Source organism: Podarcis erhardii, assembly GCF_964252035.2.
Source record: "Podarcis erhardii genome assembly, chromosome: 2".
Lineage (NCBI taxonomy): Eukaryota > Metazoa > Chordata > Lepidosauria > Squamata > Lacertidae > Podarcis > Podarcis erhardii.
Window position 1 is genome coordinate 43,172,368 of NC_138498.1, and position 23,289 is coordinate 43,195,656.

The 23,289-nt window shown below is 40.8% G+C and overlaps 1 protein-coding gene across 5 annotated transcripts; it reads left to right on the top strand.

Moving 5' to 3' along the window:
• The first annotated feature begins 4,742 nt into the window (after positions 1 to 4,742).
• On the top strand, positions 4,743 to 22,515 carry AKAP8 (A-kinase anchoring protein 8). Of its 5 annotated transcripts, XR_014153542.1 has the most exons (16): positions 4,743 to 4,861; positions 6,437 to 6,475; positions 7,038 to 7,070; positions 8,424 to 8,712; positions 9,445 to 9,958; positions 10,365 to 10,509; positions 10,864 to 10,910; positions 11,072 to 11,108; positions 12,782 to 12,820; positions 12,903 to 12,999; positions 14,259 to 14,400; positions 14,973 to 15,066; positions 15,630 to 15,760; positions 17,723 to 17,818; positions 19,525 to 19,718; positions 21,152 to 21,391. XR_014153542.1 is itself a non-coding variant. In XM_081850544.1 (15 exons), the coding sequence occupies exons 1-15, from the start codon at positions 4,846 to 4,848 to the stop codon at positions 21,590 to 21,592; spliced, it is 2,160 nt and encodes a 719-aa protein (XP_081706670.1). In that variant the 5' UTR covers positions 4,745 to 4,845; the 3' UTR covers positions 21,593 to 22,515. The 5 variants fall into 5 exon arrangements, 4 of the variants coding, with proteins under 4 accessions (XP_081706670.1, XP_081706671.1, XP_081706672.1 ...); XM_081850544.1 differs by lacking the exon at positions 19,525 to 19,718 and having other exon boundaries at positions 4,745 to 4,861; positions 21,152 to 22,515; XM_081850545.1 differs by lacking the exons at positions 12,782 to 12,820; positions 19,525 to 19,718 and having other exon boundaries at positions 4,745 to 4,861; positions 21,152 to 22,515.
• Positions 22,516 to 23,289: the final 774 nt, after the last annotated feature.

The window sequence follows — 23,289 nt, forward strand, 5'->3', positions numbered from 1 at the left end:
CAGTGGAACCTCGGGTTGCGGACGTAATCCGTGACGGAGGCACGTCCGCAACCCGCAGCGTTCGCATCCTGAAGCGCCACGTCTGCGCAGGCACCGGCACAATTTGGTGCTTCTGCGCATGCATGAGCGGCTAAACCCAGAAGTAACCCATTCTGGTACTTCTGGGTATCCCGCGGTCTGCAACCCGAAAACACGTAACCTGAAGCGTCCATAACATGAGGTATGACTGTACATGTTAGTAGTAAAAATGTGAGTTGCACAAAAATGTTAACTGTAGTTAGGGACAGCGTGTCCCGTTCTGCTGCTTGAGGCAAAACTGGGAGTCCTGCCCTGCCACCCCACCGCCTTTACCACTGGCACTAAATAGGTATCAACTTTTCCACCCCCACAGGGGCTTCTTCCACCTAAGGTGGCAGCATCACCCCACCTCATAGGTGGGCTGCGCCAGACTGTGGTAACAACTTACTTTGTAGCCATCTTTTTATCAGCTGGTTAAACCCAAAAGGAGTGGTATTCATTTTAAAGCTTATATATACTTCTAAAAACCTCAGTAGCCTCATATGCATTCCATCTTCATTATTGCACTAACAGCCCACACATAAACATGCTTACTTGCTTGTTTGGAAAGGGGTGGAATTCACTGTAGTCCTAAGTGGGATATGCATGCACAGAACGAGGTCTGCTCACACAAAAAGTCTCTTCCCTACACACACCTCCCCTAAACCTGTTCTTTGGTTCCTCCCAAGCTTCCAGAGCAGATTTGCGGGGAATGTGGCAGGAGAATGTCCTGTTGCACCAGTAGACCTCATCTGTGCATGCAACAACTTAGTGGAATCCTGCTGTAAGTCTCTGTAAGTGCAGTGGGACCTATTTTGGCATAGATGTTTAGAGTTGCAGGCTCAGCATGGAGTCCCCATGTTTGTCTCACAACTCTAAAGCAGGGGTGAGGACATATTGGGAGAAAACTGACAGGCATGAGGTCTGGATGGCCTAGGGTCAAATTAGGTATGATATTGAACATTTCTATTCTTCACACACGCAAATTGCAGCTTTAGGTGAAACGACACAGAAGGATAGGTTAAACAGAGCAAATCTCAAATTTAGCAGTTAATCAGTAAAAACAAGAATAAAAGGGGATCCGGATCCTAAAACTTCTGCCATGTTTGACCCTTAATGGGAGGTTTTTATGGATTTATTTAATTCAAAGCCTGTTAAGCTGGAGTCTGAGGGTCATCTCTAGAGGTTCCACTGTTATTAAGATTTTGTGGGGATAGCTATCAAGTGCTATCGTAGAAGGGTAGTAGAGGAAGTGGTGGTGGCAGCAATTAACCTGGTGCTAAGTGCTTCATCTAGAGGAGGCTTTGTTGGGATTGAAGATCTGAGGAAGAGCCTTAGATTTTAAATTATTAAAGGTTATCTGAATCCCTTATTAAACTTCATTCATTCATCCATCACATTCCATTACTGCTATTTACTAGTGAAAAGGAGGATAGGTTGGTCCTTTTTGGAAATGTAAGGGGGCAGCTAAAGCTCCAATCCTATACAGTGGACGCTTGGGTTGCTAACGTGATCCGTGCAGGATGCACATTCGCAACCCGCAGTGGCGCGTCTGTGCACGCACGGGATGCAATTTGGCGCGCATGCGCAATTGCCGAAACTCGGAAGTAACCCGTTCCAGTACTTCCGGGTTTCGGCGTTCCACAACCCGATAAAACGCAACCTGAAGCATCTGTAACCCAAGGTATGACTGTACACACTTGTCCAAGTGAGTCCTATTGAACTTTGGTATCTACTCAGAAGTTAGCTCCACTATCAGATTTTACCGTAAATTCTAGGCGCAGCTACACAGTGAATTAAGGATAATACCATAACATTGTATCTCTTTAGGGGATGAATACTATTTCTTCACCTATACAATATTCCTGGTTCTTCTCAGAAAACATGGAAAATATTTCCGACATTTAAGAATTTCACAGCAGGGAAAATTCCACCATGTATAGCTTCTTCCACTGCAACAGAGGTGGAAAACTACTTGGTGAAATTACCCCATCTATGCAATTCTTAAAAGCCTTTTAGTCTGGGCCTGGCACCCGTTTCTCTTTAGTATTGTTCATGATATATGTACGTCTCTGTTTCTTTCTCTTCAAATATGTACAAAGTAGCCTCCTGCTTGAATGTTATTGACTGTGTTGCTGTACCAAATGTCAATTTTGTACATCGGTTTTAGAATTCGTTATCCTTTGTCATGAATTACAGTGTTCTGTCTATATAAAACTAAACTAAATCAAGTTGTGATTGCCCGACAGTGATTAAAAAAAATAGCCAGAGCATTTGTTTTAATTGCAGCTTTGCCATGTGTGTGGAATTTTGTAAAGCTGCTGCTGAATCTGGAAAGCAGTGATTACTTTCACTGAAATGTGTACTTGGTAAACTGCAGGAAAAGCTAGACTCCATTTCTATATCCACTCGACTGTATATATAACTACTTTGTAAGTCCTGTAGTGTTTCCCTGTATCATAGTTTTTGCTATTTCTTTTCATAGAATTTAGTTCTTGTCTAGAGATCAACTTGTGTCTGAAGTGCCAGGTTCATTTTGGAGCAATTGGCTTGTGCATGCTCACAGCTAAATTTCTAGGTCCTCGTTCATTTTAGCTTAAATTTCTTCAGCTGCTTTTCCAAAGGAGATGAGCAAGGTTCATAGCAGCTGTCTAACCTACTTCCATATACAGCCTCCACTACTGCCTAGTGTAGCTTCTATCAATTTTATTTGCTATAGGGAACAAATCACACAATATTTTTTGTACAAAAAAGCATACCTAGCCACATGGGAGCAAAGGTTAAGAGTCATGTTCCTTGCTTCAGTCACGTTTGCCTCTGGCCTCACCTGCTCCTAGAATGTGGCCCACTGTCTGAAAAAGGCTTACCATGCCTGCTTTACAGGGAGAAGTGGGGAGCTCCAAAACTGGACATCATAACTGAACGATGTACTTATCTCTTCTTTATTTCTGCTGTTGCAAATAACAAATAAATGGTTGTTCATTTGTTTCCTCATCATGCTTATCACTGAGGATGAATGTACTGATTTGCACAAAGTACACTGGACTGTGGGTGGAATAACGCAGGATTAAATGTTGAACCACTATGATTATCAAGGATATCACAAACTATGATGCTTTTTCTCTGTATAGTTGGGGAAATTGTGCTTCTTCAACCAGTTGGTTTTCACTATAGCTGTGCTATGCTATCACAAATCTGCATTGTACCAAATTCTGTAAGTACTGGTGCTGTTACCTCACAAATGAGTTAAACTGTTAGGATTGCATCCCATGTTAGTGATGCTCTGTGCAGTCCCACTGAAATTAATGGGCAAGACTAAGAGCTATAAATTACTAGGGATCTACTGTGTAGAACTTGGATATAACACAAATACTCCAGCTCAAGCTCAACATCAGGTCATCATTAAGTGGTGGTGGAAAGGTTTAGCAGTCAAGGACGGTACTGTTTAGTGAGTGTGTCTCAAGATTAGGAAATAGAGCAACAGCAGGTTTACAATCTTTGTGCCTGTAACAGCTGCATTATGGATAGTTTCTCTGTTGGAAATGAAAGAATGGCTGTGCTAGAGCACATGTTTTGCATGCAGAAGACCTCAGGATAAACACTGGCCCTTTCCAAGTAGTACTGAGGAAAGATTCCTGAAGATTTGCAGTCACTGTAGATGATACTGGACAAGACATATAACGTATCATCCTCTGTTCCCAAAACAGGAAAGAAGGTTGAGAGGGGGTCTCTGCATCCTTGTAAAACACTTCAGCAATGTACAGCTATTTTTAAAAATAAAGTTCCATGCAGACCTCTCTTCCCATTCTGTCAGAAATGGGTAGGCCAGGAGTAGTGGAACTGTAATAGAAATTAATATAATTCCAAATAATTATATCTGAGGCTCTCTTCCATTGCAGTGCTTTGAAATAGTTATGCCCTTTACCCACAGAAATTTGTCGGGAAAAGTGCACCTTAATGATAGAGAATCTACTATTATTAAAATACTATAAAACATGTATTTATACTTCCGTATGGATGGTGACCTATAGAAGCTTATGCTGTATTACATTAATTCGTATTTAAGGTGCCAAAAGACTGTTTTGCCAGGACCGAAAAACATGGCTACGCATCTGGAAAATAACATCTAGAAATTCAGCAGGTGCCTACCTAATTCCACGACAGCGAAAGGCTGTAGGAGTTAAATTACAAACCAGTCTTTTAACTAGGAGTATTGTCCTAGTTTAGAGAGAGAACATTTTAAAAGCACGATACCAAACGAGATTTTGCAGCAAAAAATCATTGTCCGCGAAAGGGACAGTAGTGTAACTCGCATCTATATAATTTTTCATATGCAACATGCATTTAAAAGCGCAGCTCTGCTAGGGTGGTGGGGAAATAATCCACCCTCTTGCAGCTGCTTTCTTTTTTGTGTGTGTGAGCGAAGAGTTATTTCACAGCACCGCAACAAATGAGATAATCTCCCCGCGGCCACTTCATATAGGCTCATAATACACAGCGTTGTTTCCTTCCACCGTTGCCTCTCGTCAATTTAAGCAGGAACCGGAAAATTCTCTTAAACGAGCCATTTCGGTCGCTTTAAGAAGCCAGGCCAATGGGAAGGGATTTCTCGCGGGGGGGCGGGAGTAGAAGCCGCTCACGGGAAACACGAATGGGCAGAACTTTGAGATCGCAACCAATAGAAACTCAGAAGTGCGCAAGAGGAGCCAATCCGCGGTGGGCTCCAACGCTCGCGCAGTGAGGGTATAGGTTACTCTGCGTGGTCGCAGGTTGACGGAGAGGGAAGCCATGGATCAGGGCTATGGTGAGAGCTGGCGCTGCAGGGGCGGGGGAAGGGACCGGGAAACCCGGGAAACGAGGGTTAGGCTTCGCTCGGGGTAGGGCTGTTTACCTCACCGTGGTGGCTTTTCGCACCGACTAGGCCTGGTGGTTCTCAACCGCCTCCGCGAGACACGGGCGGCGTTGATTGGCCATCGGCGCTGCCCCTCTAGGAGATTGGCCTGGCGAATGGAGCGCCTCTTTCTAATCTCCACGGTCTGCGAGGAAGGCGGGACTAGACCCTTTTTCCGAAGACGACACAAAATGGCGTCGAGGCGACCCGTTTCCTCTGCGCCAGCGCGCGGTTCCTGCGCCCCATTCTTCTGTGTGGGGTGCTGCCTCTTCCCCTCCTCCCCCGGGGGTGGGGGTTTAGCTTTTGTAGCCGGCCTGCCCCCTCCTCCAGACACCCGCAGCTTCCTGGGCTTAGCGCTTGGTCCATATAGAGGAAAAGTCGTTTCCACATCTCTATTAAAAGTTGCCAACATCTTCCCTATCCCTGGCAGGACTCCTGTGTCTTTAACGCCTCTGCCACCCCTGTAGGTAGCAAGCGAATCCTTTTTCCTGCTATGCAGTCGACGCCAGGAGAGGCGTCCACATGTTAAAAGGCCTGTAGCTAGTCACTCACTGTCAATAGGCTTATCTTCCATGAACTTATCTCGTCGTTGTTTCTAAGCCATCTAAGTTCGCAGCCGTCTCTTCTTTCCCGTGGAAATGCCTTCCATAGTTTTAAATAAGTGAAGGAGTACTTTTTGTCTGTCCTGAATCTTCCAACATTCAGCTTCCTTGGATGTCCATGAGTTCTAGAGTTACGAAAAAGGGAGAAAAAACTTTTCTCTATCCCCTTTCTCCATGCCATTCGTAATTTTATAAGCTTGTATCATGTCAACTCTTAATCATTGTTTCCCTAAACTAAAATGTTCCAAATGTTGCAACCTTTCACTCCATCCCTTTAATCATTTTGGTTGCCTTTTCTGAACCTTTTCCAAATCTACAATATCGTTTTTTGAGATGAGGCTACCAGATCTATACACGGTATTCCAAAGGCAGTCACACCATAGATTTGTATAAAACCGCATTATGGGGTGGTAGTTTTACTTTTAGTTCCTTTCCTAATTTTGTTGGATTCAGCAGGGTGTGCATACAGTCTGGTATCATATGCAGAATGTGCGACGGGCAGAGTCTGAAGATTAGGGGTGATTTACTGTGAATATGATAATTTTGCCATCTTTAAATGTGAAACAAAACCCCTAGCTTAGTGGTATGTCTGAACTGGGAGCTGTGGTTTGTTTTGCTCCAAACAAGCCACTGTCTTCACCCACAGTTTGTCCCTGACTTACTGATCATAGTTTGTTTCCCTTGTGTGCTGGAGAAGGCAGGCAAAATGGATGAGATTAGTGCTTTCACAGCAAACCACTAACTACTGTAAATTGGCATGTTTGAGTAGTCACATTTTCACTCAAATTACAGCTGCTGTATGTGAAAGTAGTTAAGAGAGAGAGTCTGGGAGGGGAGAAGTTAATGTGTGTTTCTGTGAGTTAATGAGTCAATATTTCTCTTACAGGTTATAGTTCCTGGGGTACTGAGGCCACCAGTACTCAAGGTAAGTCATGATCTCCTAAAATAAAAAGTTTAGAAAAGAAATAGAAGATAACCTTAAGAATGTTGAGCATAAGTGTGTTTATAAATAAATAGCTTCTCTTAAGCATGGGTCACAAATAATATTTTTTTAAAGGTCCTGAGCAGTCTTGAACTTCTACTTTGGGGACAATATATTGAGAGGATTTTATTTTGTATAGGAGATGTCCAATGGTTTTAGCTATTTGGGCAACTAATTTCCCCTTTCCTCCCCCTCTGCGGCCCCCATGCTCTTCTGAAATCTGCTCCAGAGAGTTGGGCGATTTTAGAGTAGATTGAGAGGTGTGAGTAGCTGCGGGTAGAGGAGAGGAAGGGGAAGTCCTCTGGTATGATGGTGGATATTGCCTATATATGTGTACTTAACTCTTTAACACATCACTTGTGTTTTATTGTGTTGCTGTCAAAGAACTAATTCATTGAAAATTGTTTTAAATTGCTTGCCTTGTGAAAGAACTTAATCCGTGTTGTGTTAACATCGCTTTGATTGACGTGTTTAATGTAAGAGTAAACTTTTGTCTCTTTAAAAGGTGGCTATTCAACAAATCCAGCAAGTTGGCAAGGTATGTGTTTTATTTGCAGTACTATCTTAAATATTTTGCTAATTTTCTCAGAATTAACAAGAATAACTGACTGGAACATTTAGAGGCATTATATAAGTTAGAATTTGAATTTGCATCACTCCTCCTAAAGCAGAACTTGGCTCCAGAGTTACAACAACTTTGTAGCCAAAAAAGGGCCATTGAGTATCAGCATGCTTAGGGGAACCCAGAGATTTGCAAAAGCACAGACATGTTTAAAAAGTCAAAACTATCTGGGTGGATCCCTGAAAAGGCCCAGTGAAGGCTGAGCGTGCTTAGTAGTTACAGAATCTTAAAAGTTGGCGGTGGGGATTGGAGGAAGAGGGATGGAAGTGGCTGGTGAAGGGGGGCTTCAAAACTGGCAGGAATTCAAGAGAGGCTAACCGAGAGAGAAGCGAAGTTTAGTAGGAATTAGGGAGAGTGGAAGCTGAGCATTATATTTATACTTTTTTCCCATTCCCCTTCTTTCCCTTCTACGTCCAGTGGATGGAGAGAAAGGGATGGAGGAAGAGAGATATAGATACAAAAACAGCACAAAGAACCATTTCATTGTAAACTGGGGAATAACCTATCCACATATTGGAAAATTATTCTTAATTAGACCCAGGGTTGGAAATGAGAGCCTCTCATAGAAATCATTGGAGAAATCCAAGATTTTAATATAGCTGCTAATTGACAAATGAAGCAAAGCTGAAGGGAGAACAGGAGGCAGAAAGTTACAAGAGGAGAAAGTGAGAGCCCATGGTGGGGCAGTGGCGGGGAGCTGTAGAAGGGGGACAGTGAGGGGGCCTTGACCTCTTCTGAGGAAATCAGAACTTTAGGCAGTCATGGGCATGTTTCTGTCCTGATGAGAATATATTCAGGTACCATTCTGCCACAAATAGAGAATTAACCCCTTCAATCCTGAGCAAACAGCCTCATCAGCCACAAACTCAAGTGAAACACATACACACAGAAATAATCTGCAGAATTTTGCTGCAGAATTCAGCTTGTAGTATACAAAACAATGTGTGATATAGATCATGTAGTGTTTTTAACTTTTATACTGCTCTTCTTTCAAGGAAAATGGGGTGGGTTAAATTTGCTTTTATAGAAGAAAAATGATAATAACACACCTAAAATCTCCACCTCTTTAATTGTGGGCACATAACTAAAGCAATAACTCTTCATTGGTCTTGTGGCAGTGGGCAGTGGTGGCCTATTAATGTTTGTATCTGACAGTTGTTTTCAAGTGTGTATGAGTGTTGGCTTTGGTGATGGTTTCCATAGATAAGATTGACACTTGAAACTCAGAGCCCCCCTTTTTACTGTACTATTGTCTTTCCTTTTTTCCAGGCTATGAAGGCTATGATTATTACAGTGCCCAAACCAGCAGCTCTACTACAGCTGCCCCATACAACTATGATGCTGCCAGTGTTGCTGCAACTACCTGGGATGCTCCTAAAGCTACCGACATGACAATGAGTGCTGAGATGGGCTCTCGCATGCCAGTTGTAAATTATGGTAGTGGGGCAGTGGGCACAGAAAACTCTGACTCCATTATAGCAAAAATAAACCAGCGTCTGGATATGCTGTCAAAGGAAGACAGTGGTGGTCCTGGGGAAGGCATGGAAGATCAGGGAAGGTAAACTAAAGATTCTCCTCATCTCTGAAAAACATATTTCTAGTTCTCAATTGAACTTTAATTTGTTAAAAACAAGAATTGGTAGAACAATATTCATTACTTGATATGTAGATAGTAGCTTAACATTGGTACAGTTAAACAAATGCTATAGTTTCTGATGACAAACCTTTCATGCAAGAGAAGGCAACCTGTTGAAGAGAGGGTCTGCTGCCTTCTCTTGTTGAGGCATCAGCTCAACAAGAGATTTTCAAACAGGGTTTTCATAATAGTGCCTTGAAACCACATAGAAAATACATGTTATATAACTTTCATAATTTGTAAGGGTCCCTGGTTGTCTAACAGATATAGGTTGTTTCATTCTACTTTTGTTGTAGAATGCGTTGCTCCTTATTCCAATACAGTGAACATATAAAGCTGTTTTATGCAGAGTCAGATCATTGATCTATCTAGTTCAGTGTTGTCTCCTCTGAATAGGAGCAGCTTTCCAGGCTCTTTGGTAAAGGTCATTCTCAGTCCTTTTACTTGTCTTTTTTCACCTGGAGATTCCAACCTTTGGAACCTTCTGCATGCAAAGCATGTACTCCACCACTAAGCTATTTCCCCTTCTTTGTAGAGAAGCAAATAAACTTTCAGAGGGCCTCCAGCATGCAAATTTATATCTGTGCCAAGTCTGTTCGGACTACCTGTCAAGTCCTCTATAACTACTGACTGAATTCTTTCCTTGTAATACAGCTCTTTCAGATTTGAGTCTTATGAGTCCTATGACTCTAGAGCATCAGTGCCTGATCGTGACCTGTACAGAACCAGCTATGACTATAATGAAGTTGGATCAGATCGGAATGATTCTTTTGGAAGCCGCTATGATGATGTTGGTGACCGCAGAGATCAGCCCCGCAACAGAGGAAACAACTATGGCTTTGCCAGAGGGAGGGCCCAGAATCGAGGGCACCTAAACACTTTCAATCGTGACCACTTCATGCCATCAAGTACAGAACGGATGTCTGCACAATGGAATGAGATGAATTACATGGGTGGAAGGAATATGGAAGGACCTGGACCCAACCGGCTTCCATCACTCTTTTCCCAAGCACTCGTCCCAGAGTATAGAGATTATGGTGATTATGGAGACTACGGAGACTATGGCAACTATGGGGATTATGATTACGGCATGATGGGAATGCAAGGAATGGGAATGGGAAGGTTTCCTGGGAACATGCCCTATGGCTTCAACAGATCACGTGGCAGAGTAAGTTTAGCACACTAACCTTAGGAACTCTTACATTTATAGCTGTTTCAGTAGTTGTAAATCATCAGATTGGTTCAGTGATTAACAAGAGAAGATGGTCTTATTTTTATGTAGGATGTATAATATAACACCATTTATTTTTATTTTTCATTGCAATAATTGGAAGTGATATTGACAAAATAGTGATGTTTTTGTTTGAACTGCTTGAAAAAATGCCTGCTTGTGAGGTAGTGATATATGGGTGTTCCTTGGGTGCATGGGTTGGGCTTTATTCTTTACTAAGGAAATGCATGAAATGTATTTTTGTGAAAGAGGACATTTATAGCAGGAAACTAATGCATTCCTGGGGGTCCTGGCAAGTGCCAACAAACTGGCCAAGCATGTATTGCTCTTTTTTTCTTTCTAGCCAAAGAGAAGACCATTCCGTGGTCGTTTTGGTGGGCATTCAGATTTTGAAAGTGGATTACGCAAACGGAAACATTCCCAAAGTGGAGATGAACCAGACAGCAAACAGACAAAGACAGAAAGTGAAAGAGGTTATTCTGACAATGGTAATGTATTGATTTTGTTACATTAGGGACTAGTCTCCTTTTTTCTCATCCTTTGTTTTGGTACCAACCTATTTGTCTTCTAATCATTTATTAAATATGTCATTATAAATCCTACTTCTTCGATGTGCTACTATAAAATATAGTACTTTACAGCAATGTTATAGTTCACCAAATAAATAAATGGCCTGCATCTCTGTAGTGAGATGGAGAAGAGTTGGGAAATATATGCTAGCAAGTAAATTTCTCAGCAGATGGAAACCAAATTTCCACTTTAAATGATCTCAGAAGAGTGCTATCTTTAGACTATAAAATGAACTTTTCACAGTAGTTGAATGGTGTCTTGTGTATTGACAGATAATGGTGAAGGAGAGGACAAATCAGGAGATGAAAGAGATAAAGGTGTAAGTAACTTTCTCAAAAGTATCTGGATTTTCAGAAGTGATCATTTAAAGTGATGAATGTTTTGGATTGCTGACATTGTAATGCAGCATATTTTACATTGAGCTTTTAAGAGATGTAAAATTAATTACTTTGTGTAATCCCTCTCTCCCTTTTTTTAAAGGAGCATGAGAGAAGCAATGAAGATCTAAAGAGGAAAGGTAGGGTTTAATTCATTTGGCAGGCCTATATTAACTTTCCACTTGAAAGTTATGAGGGATTGTTATGAGGGTTTGTGGAGTGGGTAGGAATTCCATTCTGATCTTCTATGGAGGCCATTACAGTGGTACCTCAGGTTACGAACAGTCCTGCTTACGAATGCTTCGGGTTACAAATTTACAAACCCAGAAGTAGGTGTCCCGGGTTGTGAACTTTACCACGGAATATGAACGCAATCCACTTCCAGGGCCGCGGGAGGCCTATGTAGGGAATGCGCGCCTCGGGTTAAGAATGCTTCAGGTTAAGAATGAACTTCTGGAACGAATTATGTTCGTAACCCAAGGTACCACTGTAGATGCAACTGGCTAAAATTAATTTGAACTCAAAAACTTGTAACATCAATATTAACACCTTAGGGGAGATAGTATTGTAGCATTCATGTATCTTCCTTAGACGCAGTGACTAGCCAGGTGTCTCTGAAAACTGAAAATATTATATCATCCTCAGCTTAATTTTTTTTGTTTAGTTTTCTTGCCAATATTCAACAAATTAGTGATAATTCCTGTTTTAAAGCCATCTAAAGCTGATAGTCATCACTGCATCATGTGACAGTGAATTCCATAACATATTAATTGGGTAAATACTATACTCTACTCTAAAATCTACTCTTTTCAGTCCCAAGCTCTAGCATTATCTACATATTATGAGCTGGGTTTTGTAACTTAGTATGGATGCGTGAGGGTTCCAGAAGAAGAGAACATGGACTCCTCACCTAGTGTTCTTCTGCTGTGCTGCCTTGAGCTAAGCTATAGTTTGCCCTAAGGTGTAAACCTAAGAACAAATCTAAGCTGGACTATGGCTTAGCCCTGTGCAATGCAGCAGCAGGAAAGTGGCTAAAACCACCTCTCATATAGAGTTGGAAGGGACCCCAAGGGTCATCTCGTCCAACCCCCTACAATGCAGGAATCTTAGCTAATACATCGTGACAGAGACTCTGTAGACAGCACATTCACACTATGCCCATTAGTTGCCTTAGTTGTCCAGTAACCAGTTTTCATTCCCTGGGCCATTTGTTTAGCTTGATAGAAACATAAAGAAAGATATTAGTGAACTGTATAGATATACCCAGCTGTTTCAGCACATCTGGATGTATTTCTTATAGTTGTAGTGTGTGTTGTGTTGTTGAAACATACATTACTATTTTTGAGACTACATTGTTTCAATTTTCTGCTTCTGTTACTGTTTGTTTATTACAACATATTTATTATGTATCTCTTGTCTTCCTAAGAAGCTCAGAGAGAAATCTTAGTGTCCATTCAACCTGTGATTGAGATTGACTTTCTCAAGGCAACCCAGTGAACTTCAGAGTTGACTAGGGATATGAGCGTGACTGTTCCCCACTCCACCTTCTTCCACTGCACTAGCTAAGAACCATTCAGAGGACTGACATAAGCGTGACTAACAGAAAGCAGTTTCACTGTGGCAGTATTTCTTATGAGAATAGCCCTCATGCCTATGTTGTATATCATGAGGGAGGCTATGGCTGTGTTGAAAAAGTGCAATTTAATGAATAATGTAAATAATATTTGTGAATTACACTTGCCATATGAAACACTGATAGAGGTAAGTGCTTTTTTTATTGCCTTCACATGGTAGATCTTTAATTGACTCTTAGAAAAGCAAGTCAAGGAAAGAGGAGAGGAGAGATTAGAAGGTACAATATTTTCATCCCATGACATTGTAATGCAGTTGAACGTTAGTTCTTAAAGAACTGCCTTAAATTTAACTTTCTGTAGCATCTGGTGATGGCATTGATGATGATGATGAAGAGTCAAAACAAAGAAAAGAGAAGCAGAGGCAGAGGGATCGAATGCGTGATCGTGCTATGGACAGGTAACTGAACAGATTAGAACTCTTACATCTTTAAACATCTTTGGCTTAAAATTCATTTTAACTTAAATTCCTGCTTCATACATAAAATTAAACCCACATTATATATAGCCTTTCGAAATATGGCTGCGGTAATTGAGAACATTCTGTTCTTTCTCCAGGAATATTCACTAAAGTTTCTTGGGCTGTCTCTTTCTACATTTAAAGTGCTAATAAAATGTACAAATAGTAACAATTTGAAAATATCGTTGTGAACTGTTTTGGGCTACCTAGTTGAAAAGGTAGTGTAGAAATTAATAATTTAATTAAAATAATGGTTGCTTAATGGTAGCCAGCTGAGATTCTATAGGACTTGCCCATGCCATGCCCATGTTTAATGTGACTCCTCTGTCCTCCTTTACCCACTTCCAAAATTCTGTATTTATCAAAATGTAAATACTTCATCTTGCATCCCATACATGTCTACAAGGCTGATTATATCTTTGGTTGTTTCCAGATTAAGTAGGCTTGCTCAACACATTTTTTCCTTTTGCCTCCCTTCCAAAATGTATGTAATTCTGTAATACAGGCAAATACTCTTCTGGAAGGTTAATTGGTTATATCAACTAATATTGCATTTCAGTATTTCCATAACTGTGTGTGTGTGTGCGCGCGTGCGTGCGTGCGTGCGTGTATGTGTGTGGTTTCTAAGGATGGCACTTCAGTTTGAGAAACTTTAAAACTTTAATTGCCTAGAGTAGTCCCCCCCCCCCTATTTTTCTCCTTTCCATGTGTGTGTGGCCTGGAGGCATGGGTAGAGGAAGAAGAATGGTGGATTACATGAGTCAAGCAGGGGTGTGAAGGAGGTCCAGGAGGTTTTATGTCTTATGCCTGTTTTATAAAACTTGGTTGAAATGGACTGCTGTTCTTCAGGAGAGATGCTTTCTTAGTGTATGGAAACTCCTGTGGATAGAACCTAAGAATTACAGCACTCTTGTGTTGTGTGATGAAAACTTACATTGTTAAAGTTGTGGTATTGCTGTTATAAGATAATTTCAAAATATTAGTAAACTCCAGATGAAAATAGATTGTAGCAAAGTTATGCATAGTTTGCTATAATAAACAAACAGTGCAACCCTAGATTGAAGCAGCAAAGGAATCTGGTAGACAGAAAGTTTCTTAGGTTCTGTTAGGACAATAGTTGAGTTTATGGAATTTATTTTTCATGTATTGAATTTCATAAATAATGTGTACTAAAAATCAAATTCAATGCCTTCCTTTAGAATCCAGTTTGCTTGCTCTGTATGCAAATTCCGAAGCTTTGATGATGAAGAAATGGAGAAGCATCTACAGAGCAAATTTCACAAGGAGGTCCTGCGATACATCGGGACCAAACTGCCTGACAAGACTGTAGAATTCCTGCAGGTATGCTTATTTGGGATTTTAAGTTGTGTACAAAAACAACTATCGGGTAACTGAACTGCTTCTGCTATCCAGTAATTGCGATTAATGCCCAAAGAATTGCTAGTGGTTATTTTTGTAAGTTTTTCTTAAACTAGGTCAGGCTTCCTCAACCTTAGCCCTCCAGATGTTTTGAGACTATAATTCCCATCATCCCTGACCACTGGTCCAGCTAGCTAGGGATCATGGGAGTTGTAGGCCAAAAACATCTGGAGGGCCGAGGTTGAGGAAGCCTGAACTAGGTTTTTTGTCAAGTTACTATCAAGTAATTTGTTAATGCAGCATGTTTCTGGATAGTAGTGTCTAACTGGTTGGTCATTAGGGCATAAGTTGATGAGTCCCACCTGAAAGTGTGAAGGAAAGATTGAAACAGAACTGTTAAGAAGCCATTATCCAGTGAAATACATAGTGATTGGAGATCACTAATTTGAGTGATTAGTGTATAGTTGCAATGTCACCTCTAGCTGGACTTTTTACTCAGTTTTGGAGATAGTGACTTAGCTGATTACACATATTTTCTCCTTTACAATCCCCAGAAATATATAGTGAACAGAAATAAGAAAATTGGGAAGCGCCGACAAGAGCTAACGGAGAAGGATGGTCCAAAACAAAAACCAGATCCTTTCAAAGGTAAGTGGAACACTATTAAGAATTCTCAATCCACCACCTAGAAAGTACAGTGCAGAAATCTCAACTAAAGCATCCATGACAAATGGTCATACAAACACTGCTTAAAAATCTCTAGTGAAGGTGAGTCCACCACCTTCTGATGGATTAGGCAGGCTGTTAACTGTTGCTGTGAGTTAGAGAGTACCCAGTTATTAAGAGCAGAGATGTTTTGACCCAAAAACAAGGTTATAGCCATTGTTGTAATAGTTCCCCCTATGTTTGGGTCATGTTGCCCTAGGATGTTATAGGGACAGACGAGCTAATGCTTGTGAGGACTTTTGCAGTAGCAGCTGGGGTTTTTTAATGGCATGACCATTATTGCTGTAGTGAGTTTTTTGCATTGGCCTTTGAATTCTCTTCTAGTTTCTCTGACCAACTGTTTCTTAGTTTGTATGCTTAAAATGATTAACGTAGCCAATTTCTGGGAATGGTGTCAAAACAACTGCTTGAGAAATAACATACTACACCATTTTAATAGTTTATGTTCAGTTGTGTGCATCTAATTTGTGTTTGTACCATTTCAGGAATTGGCCAGGAGCACTTTTTTAAAAAGATAGATGCTGCTCATTGTATGGCTTGTGATATGCTAATTCCTGCACAACATCATCTTCTCCAGAGACACCTGAGGTCTGTTGATCACAACAGGAATCGCAGAGTAAGCAGTATTAGTATTTTCTATATGATTGATTAATGAAGTGCATTGATTTAGAAAGCAGTCCATGTGTGCTTGCTTAGCAAGTCCCACAAACTGCATGGGGCTTACTTGCTAGTGTGTTTAGTAATGCAGGCTTAGAAATTCTTTGATTGATTGCTATTGCATACCTGACACTTTTTTCAAATCTGGGATTTACTTCTCAATTACAATTGAAAACTTATTTATGAAGGCATGACTAACCTGCTTTTTGGTTGCTAATAAATGATAGTTTGGCATAGATTAGAATATATTTCTGTGCAGCATTTCATTCAGAAAAATTGCAAAGCAGCTTACAAACAGTAAATAACAATAACTTAATAGAAAATCACGATAGCAACATAAAGCATGTAGAATAATGAACAACTCATCAGTAAAACAATTACAAACCATCAATAAAACATTTAAAATCCATAAAACACTTAACAAAAGAACTAAAAAAAAAGCTAAACAGCACAATTACCACAAAAAGTATATAATAGGATTCACAACATTCATAATGTATAAAACAATATTAGCAACATTAGCAAAATAGCAATTAAAAATTATCTTAGGGCTGATTAATTCATACACACCCTCACCACCTCCATGACTCATAATCTTCCACTCTATTCAGTTCACTAAAGGACACTTAAACATAATGCCTGTGGGAGCAACTCCATTCTGAAGGCTCTTAGGCTGGAGGGTGGGGCAAGGCATTGCCTGATGGCCATCATAAAATCTCTCTCCCTTTTCTCTCCTATGTCTGGGACTCAACCTAAGAGTTATTTCACTATATAGGAAAAGCAAGTGCAGGTGATTTGAATGCCTTCTGGGTGAGTCATGGCTTTTAGCTCAAGGGCATGAGTGTCTCTGTATCTCCTTTTCGAAATATGAAAACTATCAGACCACTTTCGTGAGGTTTCAGCAAAACATTCTTTTATGTACACTCTACTTTTTAAAAAGTGCCAATAATATGCATGGTTTTTCCAGTTTGAGAGACCATAATAATGACACCTGTAGCTACATAAGAGGAGAACTTTATTGGAGTATGAGTAAAGTTACAGTGCTTGATTTTTCCTTATAGTCCCTGAAAGACTTAAGTCTGTGATAGGGCTAGGAACAGTGATAGGCAGAATAGAGGAATACATAGGCTACATAGATTACACCTACATTTGATAAACGCTTGAATAGTTTGATGACACATGTGTAACTTGCCATGTTACAACTGAAACTTGGATATAACGGCTTCTACTTCGGCCTGAAGGAAAATTTAGCCAACGTATCTTCATTGTGTAAGAAGAGAAGGTGCAAATTGGTTCTGTACTTATGCAGTATGTATTGAAGTTTCCCTTATGAAATATCAATACAGTAAAGCACTATTAAATATAAACAGTTGGATAAAAGCACTATAGAAACCTCATTTCGGTTTTGGTTACACTTCTGATAGTGAAATAAGCCCCCTTTGGTAGTAAAGATGCCCAAATAAATCTATTAGTTCATATAAAGCATATTTTAGTTTCCTGTCCTATACTCACTTTTTATAAACTTCCGTCATTTTGATTACTGTGTATTGGATCCAGAGTTGCCCTTCTGTTCATTGAAGCTATTCCATTTGTTGAAGGGACTGCAATCCAGCAGAAGCTTCTGCTGGAGGAAGAGCTGTTTTTTGTTTTTGTCATTTTATAGAAATACTTCAAATATAGAACAAAACCCTAGCTCCAGCATAACGTAAGTTGAAAATGCCTAGGCAGAAGCATCACCAGGAAGTCTATGGCAAGAGCTTTTCACTGACCATATTTACTCTTAAGTATTTTTTCTTTTACAAAGTCTTGAGTGCATAGTGCCGCAAAAGTGATGGCTGTAAAATAAGGAAGATAACCAGAATTGCAGCATTCTTATTTTCTACTTAGGCATCATATTGACTTGTGTTTCTACACTTCCTAGATGGCAGCTGAACATTTCAAGAAGGCTAGTTTCCACGTAGCTAAGAGTGTTCTGAATAGCAAGCACATTGTGAAAATGCTAGAAAAGTACCTCAAGGTAAGTAAGCAAGCAGGATGTTTGCTGTGTAGTCCTGCTTTTTCACAGAGCAAGAGCGCAGGAGCTTCAGCTTGGCCTCAACAGAACATTACAGTAATATTGCTGAGTGTGCTGCATGTGTCTTTTCACATAAGATGGAGGGAAGCAAAATTATTTCTTTGCTTTCTTATGTATAATCTGAGCCTTGATTAGTGTCTTCCTCTCTAGCATTCACTCCCACTCCTCCCAGATGTGTTGGATACTCATACTAGCAGACACTGGCTGTATTCACACATTACACTAAACTGTAGTTAAAGGCTTAAAATGAATGCATATACAGGTTTCATTCACTCCTCCCCAAGCAGTGCAAGCAGAAGCGAGAAATGGCAGTCCCTGGTTTAGCATTATGTCCAAACCTGGGGTCATGGTTTATTTCACAGCAAACAAATCATGATTAGGAAACCAAGAACAAACCTTGGGTTCACACTGATTTGCTAGAAGTGAAACAAACCACAATCCCAGGTTCAGGCATAATGCTAAACTAGGGATCTGCATTTTTATGGCAAACCATTTACTGTGATGTGTTAACGTGGCCAGTATAGAAGAAATTTATAGCTGCTTACAACTAGATTAATTAGCAAAATAAATAATATCCTCAGGCTATCCTCTGCTAATATAAAATATAGCTGTGTTGAGGGGGAGCATTGTGCCCAACCTAAGCACCGCTTGAAAATTTATCTGGTTGGTTGAGAAAAAGCATTTTTTTCTTGCTCACAGCATGGAGTGGACTTTCTTGAGTAGAAAGGTAATGCTGATTTCCCTAATGAGTTTTCAGTTTTCGTGTTAAAGAAAATTAACTTGGGAACAGCATCCAAAGTCAAAGCAAATTTTGTTAGTCCCAATGTTATTCCAAATATTACATGTGGGAGAAAGTTGACATCAGGTGATCTGATCTCAACTGTTGGACAGTGCATGACATGAGTGAGACAGGGCCTCTCCAAAATATTTCACTATGGCTCTGTAAATCAAACTAGCCTTTTCCCCTGCTGAGAATGGAAAAGACGCCACTTATCTCCAAAGCAGGGATGTGATGAGCCAATAATGGGAAGTGTGGTAGCCTAGATGAGTATTTGCAGGTCATGTGGAGACTCCTGTGTGACCATTGAGGGTTTGCTGATGTAGCATACATGGCCATATGTAATTGGTGAGTTCCACTTTTGATAGGAAAGCCTGCAGCCATCTGACCAGGTGAAGACGAAAAGAAACAAGTTTGGCTGCTCCTATACCTGGGAATCCAAGAGCATCCCAAGATTCAACAGGACCCTCTCATGGCAAGCATAACGGGGGAGCAGATGTTGTCATTTCCTCTACATGTCTGCTCTGTCCCTATGGCAACACTTCGGTCTTAACCAGACTGAGTTTCTGCCAATTAACTAGTCTCTGCTAGACAGACACTAGTAAAACTGAGACTCTGCTCTCTGGGTCCAGTGAAAAAAAATAAGCTGAGCACATCAGCTTGTAGTTGACACTGATGGCCTGTTTACTGAGGCTGTGTTCCCCCAGCGGCCTCTCATACACGTTGAACAAGAGGGGTGACAGAATAAACCCTGCGTAGCTCGCATGAGAGAGCCCTTGGGGCAGATGAGCAGTTGCCCAGTGCCACCCTCTGGGATCTCTCGGAGGAAAAAATGGAACCACTCAAGCGCAACTCCGTCTACCCCTGCTAGGGTCCGCAGGTGCCTCAGCAACACCTCATGATCAACAGTATCAAAGGCTGCCGACAGGTCTAACAGAATCAGCATGGACACCTGAACTTTGTCCATCAGCAGGAGGAGATCTTCGACCCACCCAGCACAGTCTCCGTACCATACCCAGGTGCAAAACCAGGCTGAGAGGGGTGAAGGAAATCTGAGGATTCCAGGTAATGCCAGAGCTGCCCCATCAAAAATCTTCTCAGCACCTTCCCCAAGAAAGGAAGGCTGGAGGCAGGGTGATGCAGTTGGCATCAAGAAATTATTCTTGAACATTGGCATATTACTTCCTCCCTTAAAGGATGCTGGCACCTTGCCCTTCCTGAGGAAGCTTTTGACTTTGAATCCCCACCCCTTTAATTGGCGATTAATGGACACATCCAAATCGCGGGGTAGAGCCTAGAGCTCTGAAACTACAGAACATCAGTGAATAAAGCTGGTTGGCTGATTTTCAGTCAAAGAAGATGGCGCTACTTGTCTTTCACCTGCATGGATCTTCTTTCATGGAGGCAGTTAGTCTCCAACTGGGTCATAAAATATAAATGTTTAGTTGCTAGGTGCAGAAATCCTTGGCAGTACTGTATCTGGCCCAATTTTTGTGGGTTGGGACTGCATGGATATAGATGGAAAAGCAGGACTCCAGAAGAGAACTTGGAACTCATGTGCCTCATGAGTATTGTGGTTCAGAAATTGTCACTTGAATCTGATCAGGTTAAGGGCTAGATTTCTGCACTGGCATGGTGCCTTTCCGTTGTACATCAGTTGCAGGTCAGCCACGAGTGATCCACAAAAGCAGGGAGGTGTGGGGGAGAGAATGGTTTTAATCCCCGTACATGACAGACATTGGTTTTGAGAATCAGCAGAACAACACTAGTGTGTCTGCTGTTTCCATATGGTGTTTCCTTTAATAAAGAACAGAAATTCTAGCAAGAGCAAAAGAGAGGACTGACCCTGATATGGTCAGTGACAAGCCATGACCTCAGTCTGAATGAGTTTGGTGTGACTGATGTATGAGTGGTTCCCAGTACAGTCATTCCCTTAGGTTTCTTGGACACAAAGAGTGTTCTGCTTAATGAGATCACAAAAATGTATGAGTACCCATCATTGGTTTATAGCCATATGTCAGCATCTAGACTTGCTAGTGTTGAATAGTATGGTGAGAGAGTTGAGCACTTCATAGCTGTGATTCAACTGGGTATTTCCTAAAAACAGTTTCTGCCTCTAAGCTGAAGGCTCAAAAGGTGTGTTGAAAATTATTTAAGATTCCACTGGATTTTTCTATTATAGAATTACATCTCTTGATGGTACAGTAAATATACTGCAGCAAAGTGCATTCCAATCTTACTCCTGTGAGGCAGACACATTGTCAGCTTTCCAAATAGTACCACAGGCTTTAGGGTGCTGGCAGGCACATGTGAAAGAATTTGGCAAAAATGTAGTCTGTTAAGTTGTTTGAGGCAAGAAAGGCTATTGTGCTTTGAAGTGAGGGTGCTCAAATTTCAATCACTCAGTTGCAAACTTCTGCATTCTAGGTATGAGGCTGTCTAAGGGAGGTTCAGACAATTTTGTGAGTAAGTAATAATATGCTTCTTCCCTTTGTCAGGGTGAGGACCCATTTACAGATGAAAACGTTGACCAAGATGTTGATGACTCTGGAGCCTTAGAGGGGGCAGAAGCTGAAAAGGCTACAGAAAGTGCTGCAGTAGAGAGAAAAGAGAGTGCTGCAGATGAGATCACAACCACTGAAGTCAGTGAAACTGCTAAACCAGAAGGGGATGAGAGAGCTTGCTCTACTATAACCTTTTCTGAAGATAAATCTGCAGAGGAGGAGGAGCAGGAAAAAGAGAGAATCAAGCCAGTAGGAACAACAGAGGGACTGTCTGCCCATCCTCAAAAAAGCCTTGAAGTGAGAGCAGCAGAAAGCCAAGTGGAGGAACAAGAGCATTTGAAGATGGGAGAAGGGAACTCTACGGAAATGGCAACAGCTGAAAATAGTGACACCAAGGAGGAACCAGTTATTGTAGCAAATGCAGAGCTGCAATAGGAATGACCATATAAATGATTGTATAAATTGATTGTATGAAGATGATTTTGACTGGCTTAGCTGTATAATCCCTCCCCCCCCCATACACCCTGGAAAAAAAAATCTTATGTCAGTGCAGTACCTGTATGTGCATTTCTAGGGTGCTGCCAATTTTGTTATTGATTTGAAGAAAGGAATTCATCTATTCTGTTATGGAAGCAGTCTTGTGCTTCATTTTTGTAGAAGGCTGTATATTCCCCAAGAAAAGGTTTGATGACTTATTCATTGTAGAATGAACAATATGATTTGAAAAAAAGCAAAGTTGTTAATCATTCAGCTCCTCCCAGGTGTTCATTTTTCAGTATTGAAGGAATATAGCTTAATTTGGAAACGAAATTTGGCCTCTTCCTTATGAAGGAGTAGATTAGTTAAGTGTGTGTGTGTTCTTGCTTGTGAAAATGTTTGCTCATTTAAGTTCCTAAAGAAAAGACTTGCTGCCTTGAAAACTGTTACTTTCTTTATCCAGTTTGCAATATTGCATGAAAATAGCATCTGTAACTTGTTTTTAAGCACCAAGATGATTGTGTATCACACTGGGGTTATCATTTCTACTGAGCACTATTTCAGATTTTCTGGCTAGCAAGCTGCAGCTTGTACATTATGCTGGTACAGAGGCATAGCCTAAGGGAGAAAAGTTATACCACCACTGAATCTCCATCCTCTTAATAAAAATCACAGACGTATCATTCATGGAGTGAATTGCCAAATATTGCCCTGCGAGTATTGAAGCAGTACCAAGACCAGCAAAATAAAAGCAGATTTGTGAGTGTTAGGATTGATGCTCATAGTTAAAGCTTTAAGAGTGGGATGGAGCACTATTTGTAAAGAAAACAACAACCCCGGTCTTTTGTCTTAGCAGTTAAATAAACTTCTGAAACTGAAAACTAGTATCTTACATTTAGTTGGCTCCAAAACATGTGCTGTCTTAACAATGTGGTCACATAATGGCTCATGTTAGAAGAGCAGTTGACTGACTGCTGTCTAGAACACACATATCCCACACTCGCTAATGCCAGAACTACCATACAAGGAAAATAAATTATCTCTGCTGTGTGGTTGAAGGAGAGGAATAAATATTAAATCCAGTTTCTATATCAAAAGCATTCATTGATAATCTAGAGCCAGGGTGAGCAGTGAGGGCTTGTGGCTGATACCAAAGGTTCCATACCAGGGATCGTTAGGAAATGAGTTGAAAATAAAACTGCAACAACATTTTGAGTACTGCATACAGTTCTGGTTTCCTCATTTCAAGATACTATAGAGCTGAGGAAAGTTCAGAAAAGGACAACCAAAATTATCAAAGTCCTCATAAGGAAAGGTTAAAGCATTCAGGGCTTTTTAGTTTAGAGAAAAGCTGGGGTATGATTTAGGTGTATAAGATGATGCATAGTGTGGAGAAGGTTGACAGAAAAGTTTATCCATCATCATACTCGAATCCAGGGCCATCCTTATGAAGTTACAATAAAAGTACTGCTTCACACAGCACAAATAACTGGAAGTTGCTCCCAGAAGATGGGAATATGACACATTCAACTGAATATCCCACTACTTTGACTTGATACTACTTAGAAGTTATCTTTGCATTGACACTTGGTAGTAGAGCATGTGTTTTCACACACACAACAGCCCGGATTCAATCCCTGGTATTTCCAGTTAAA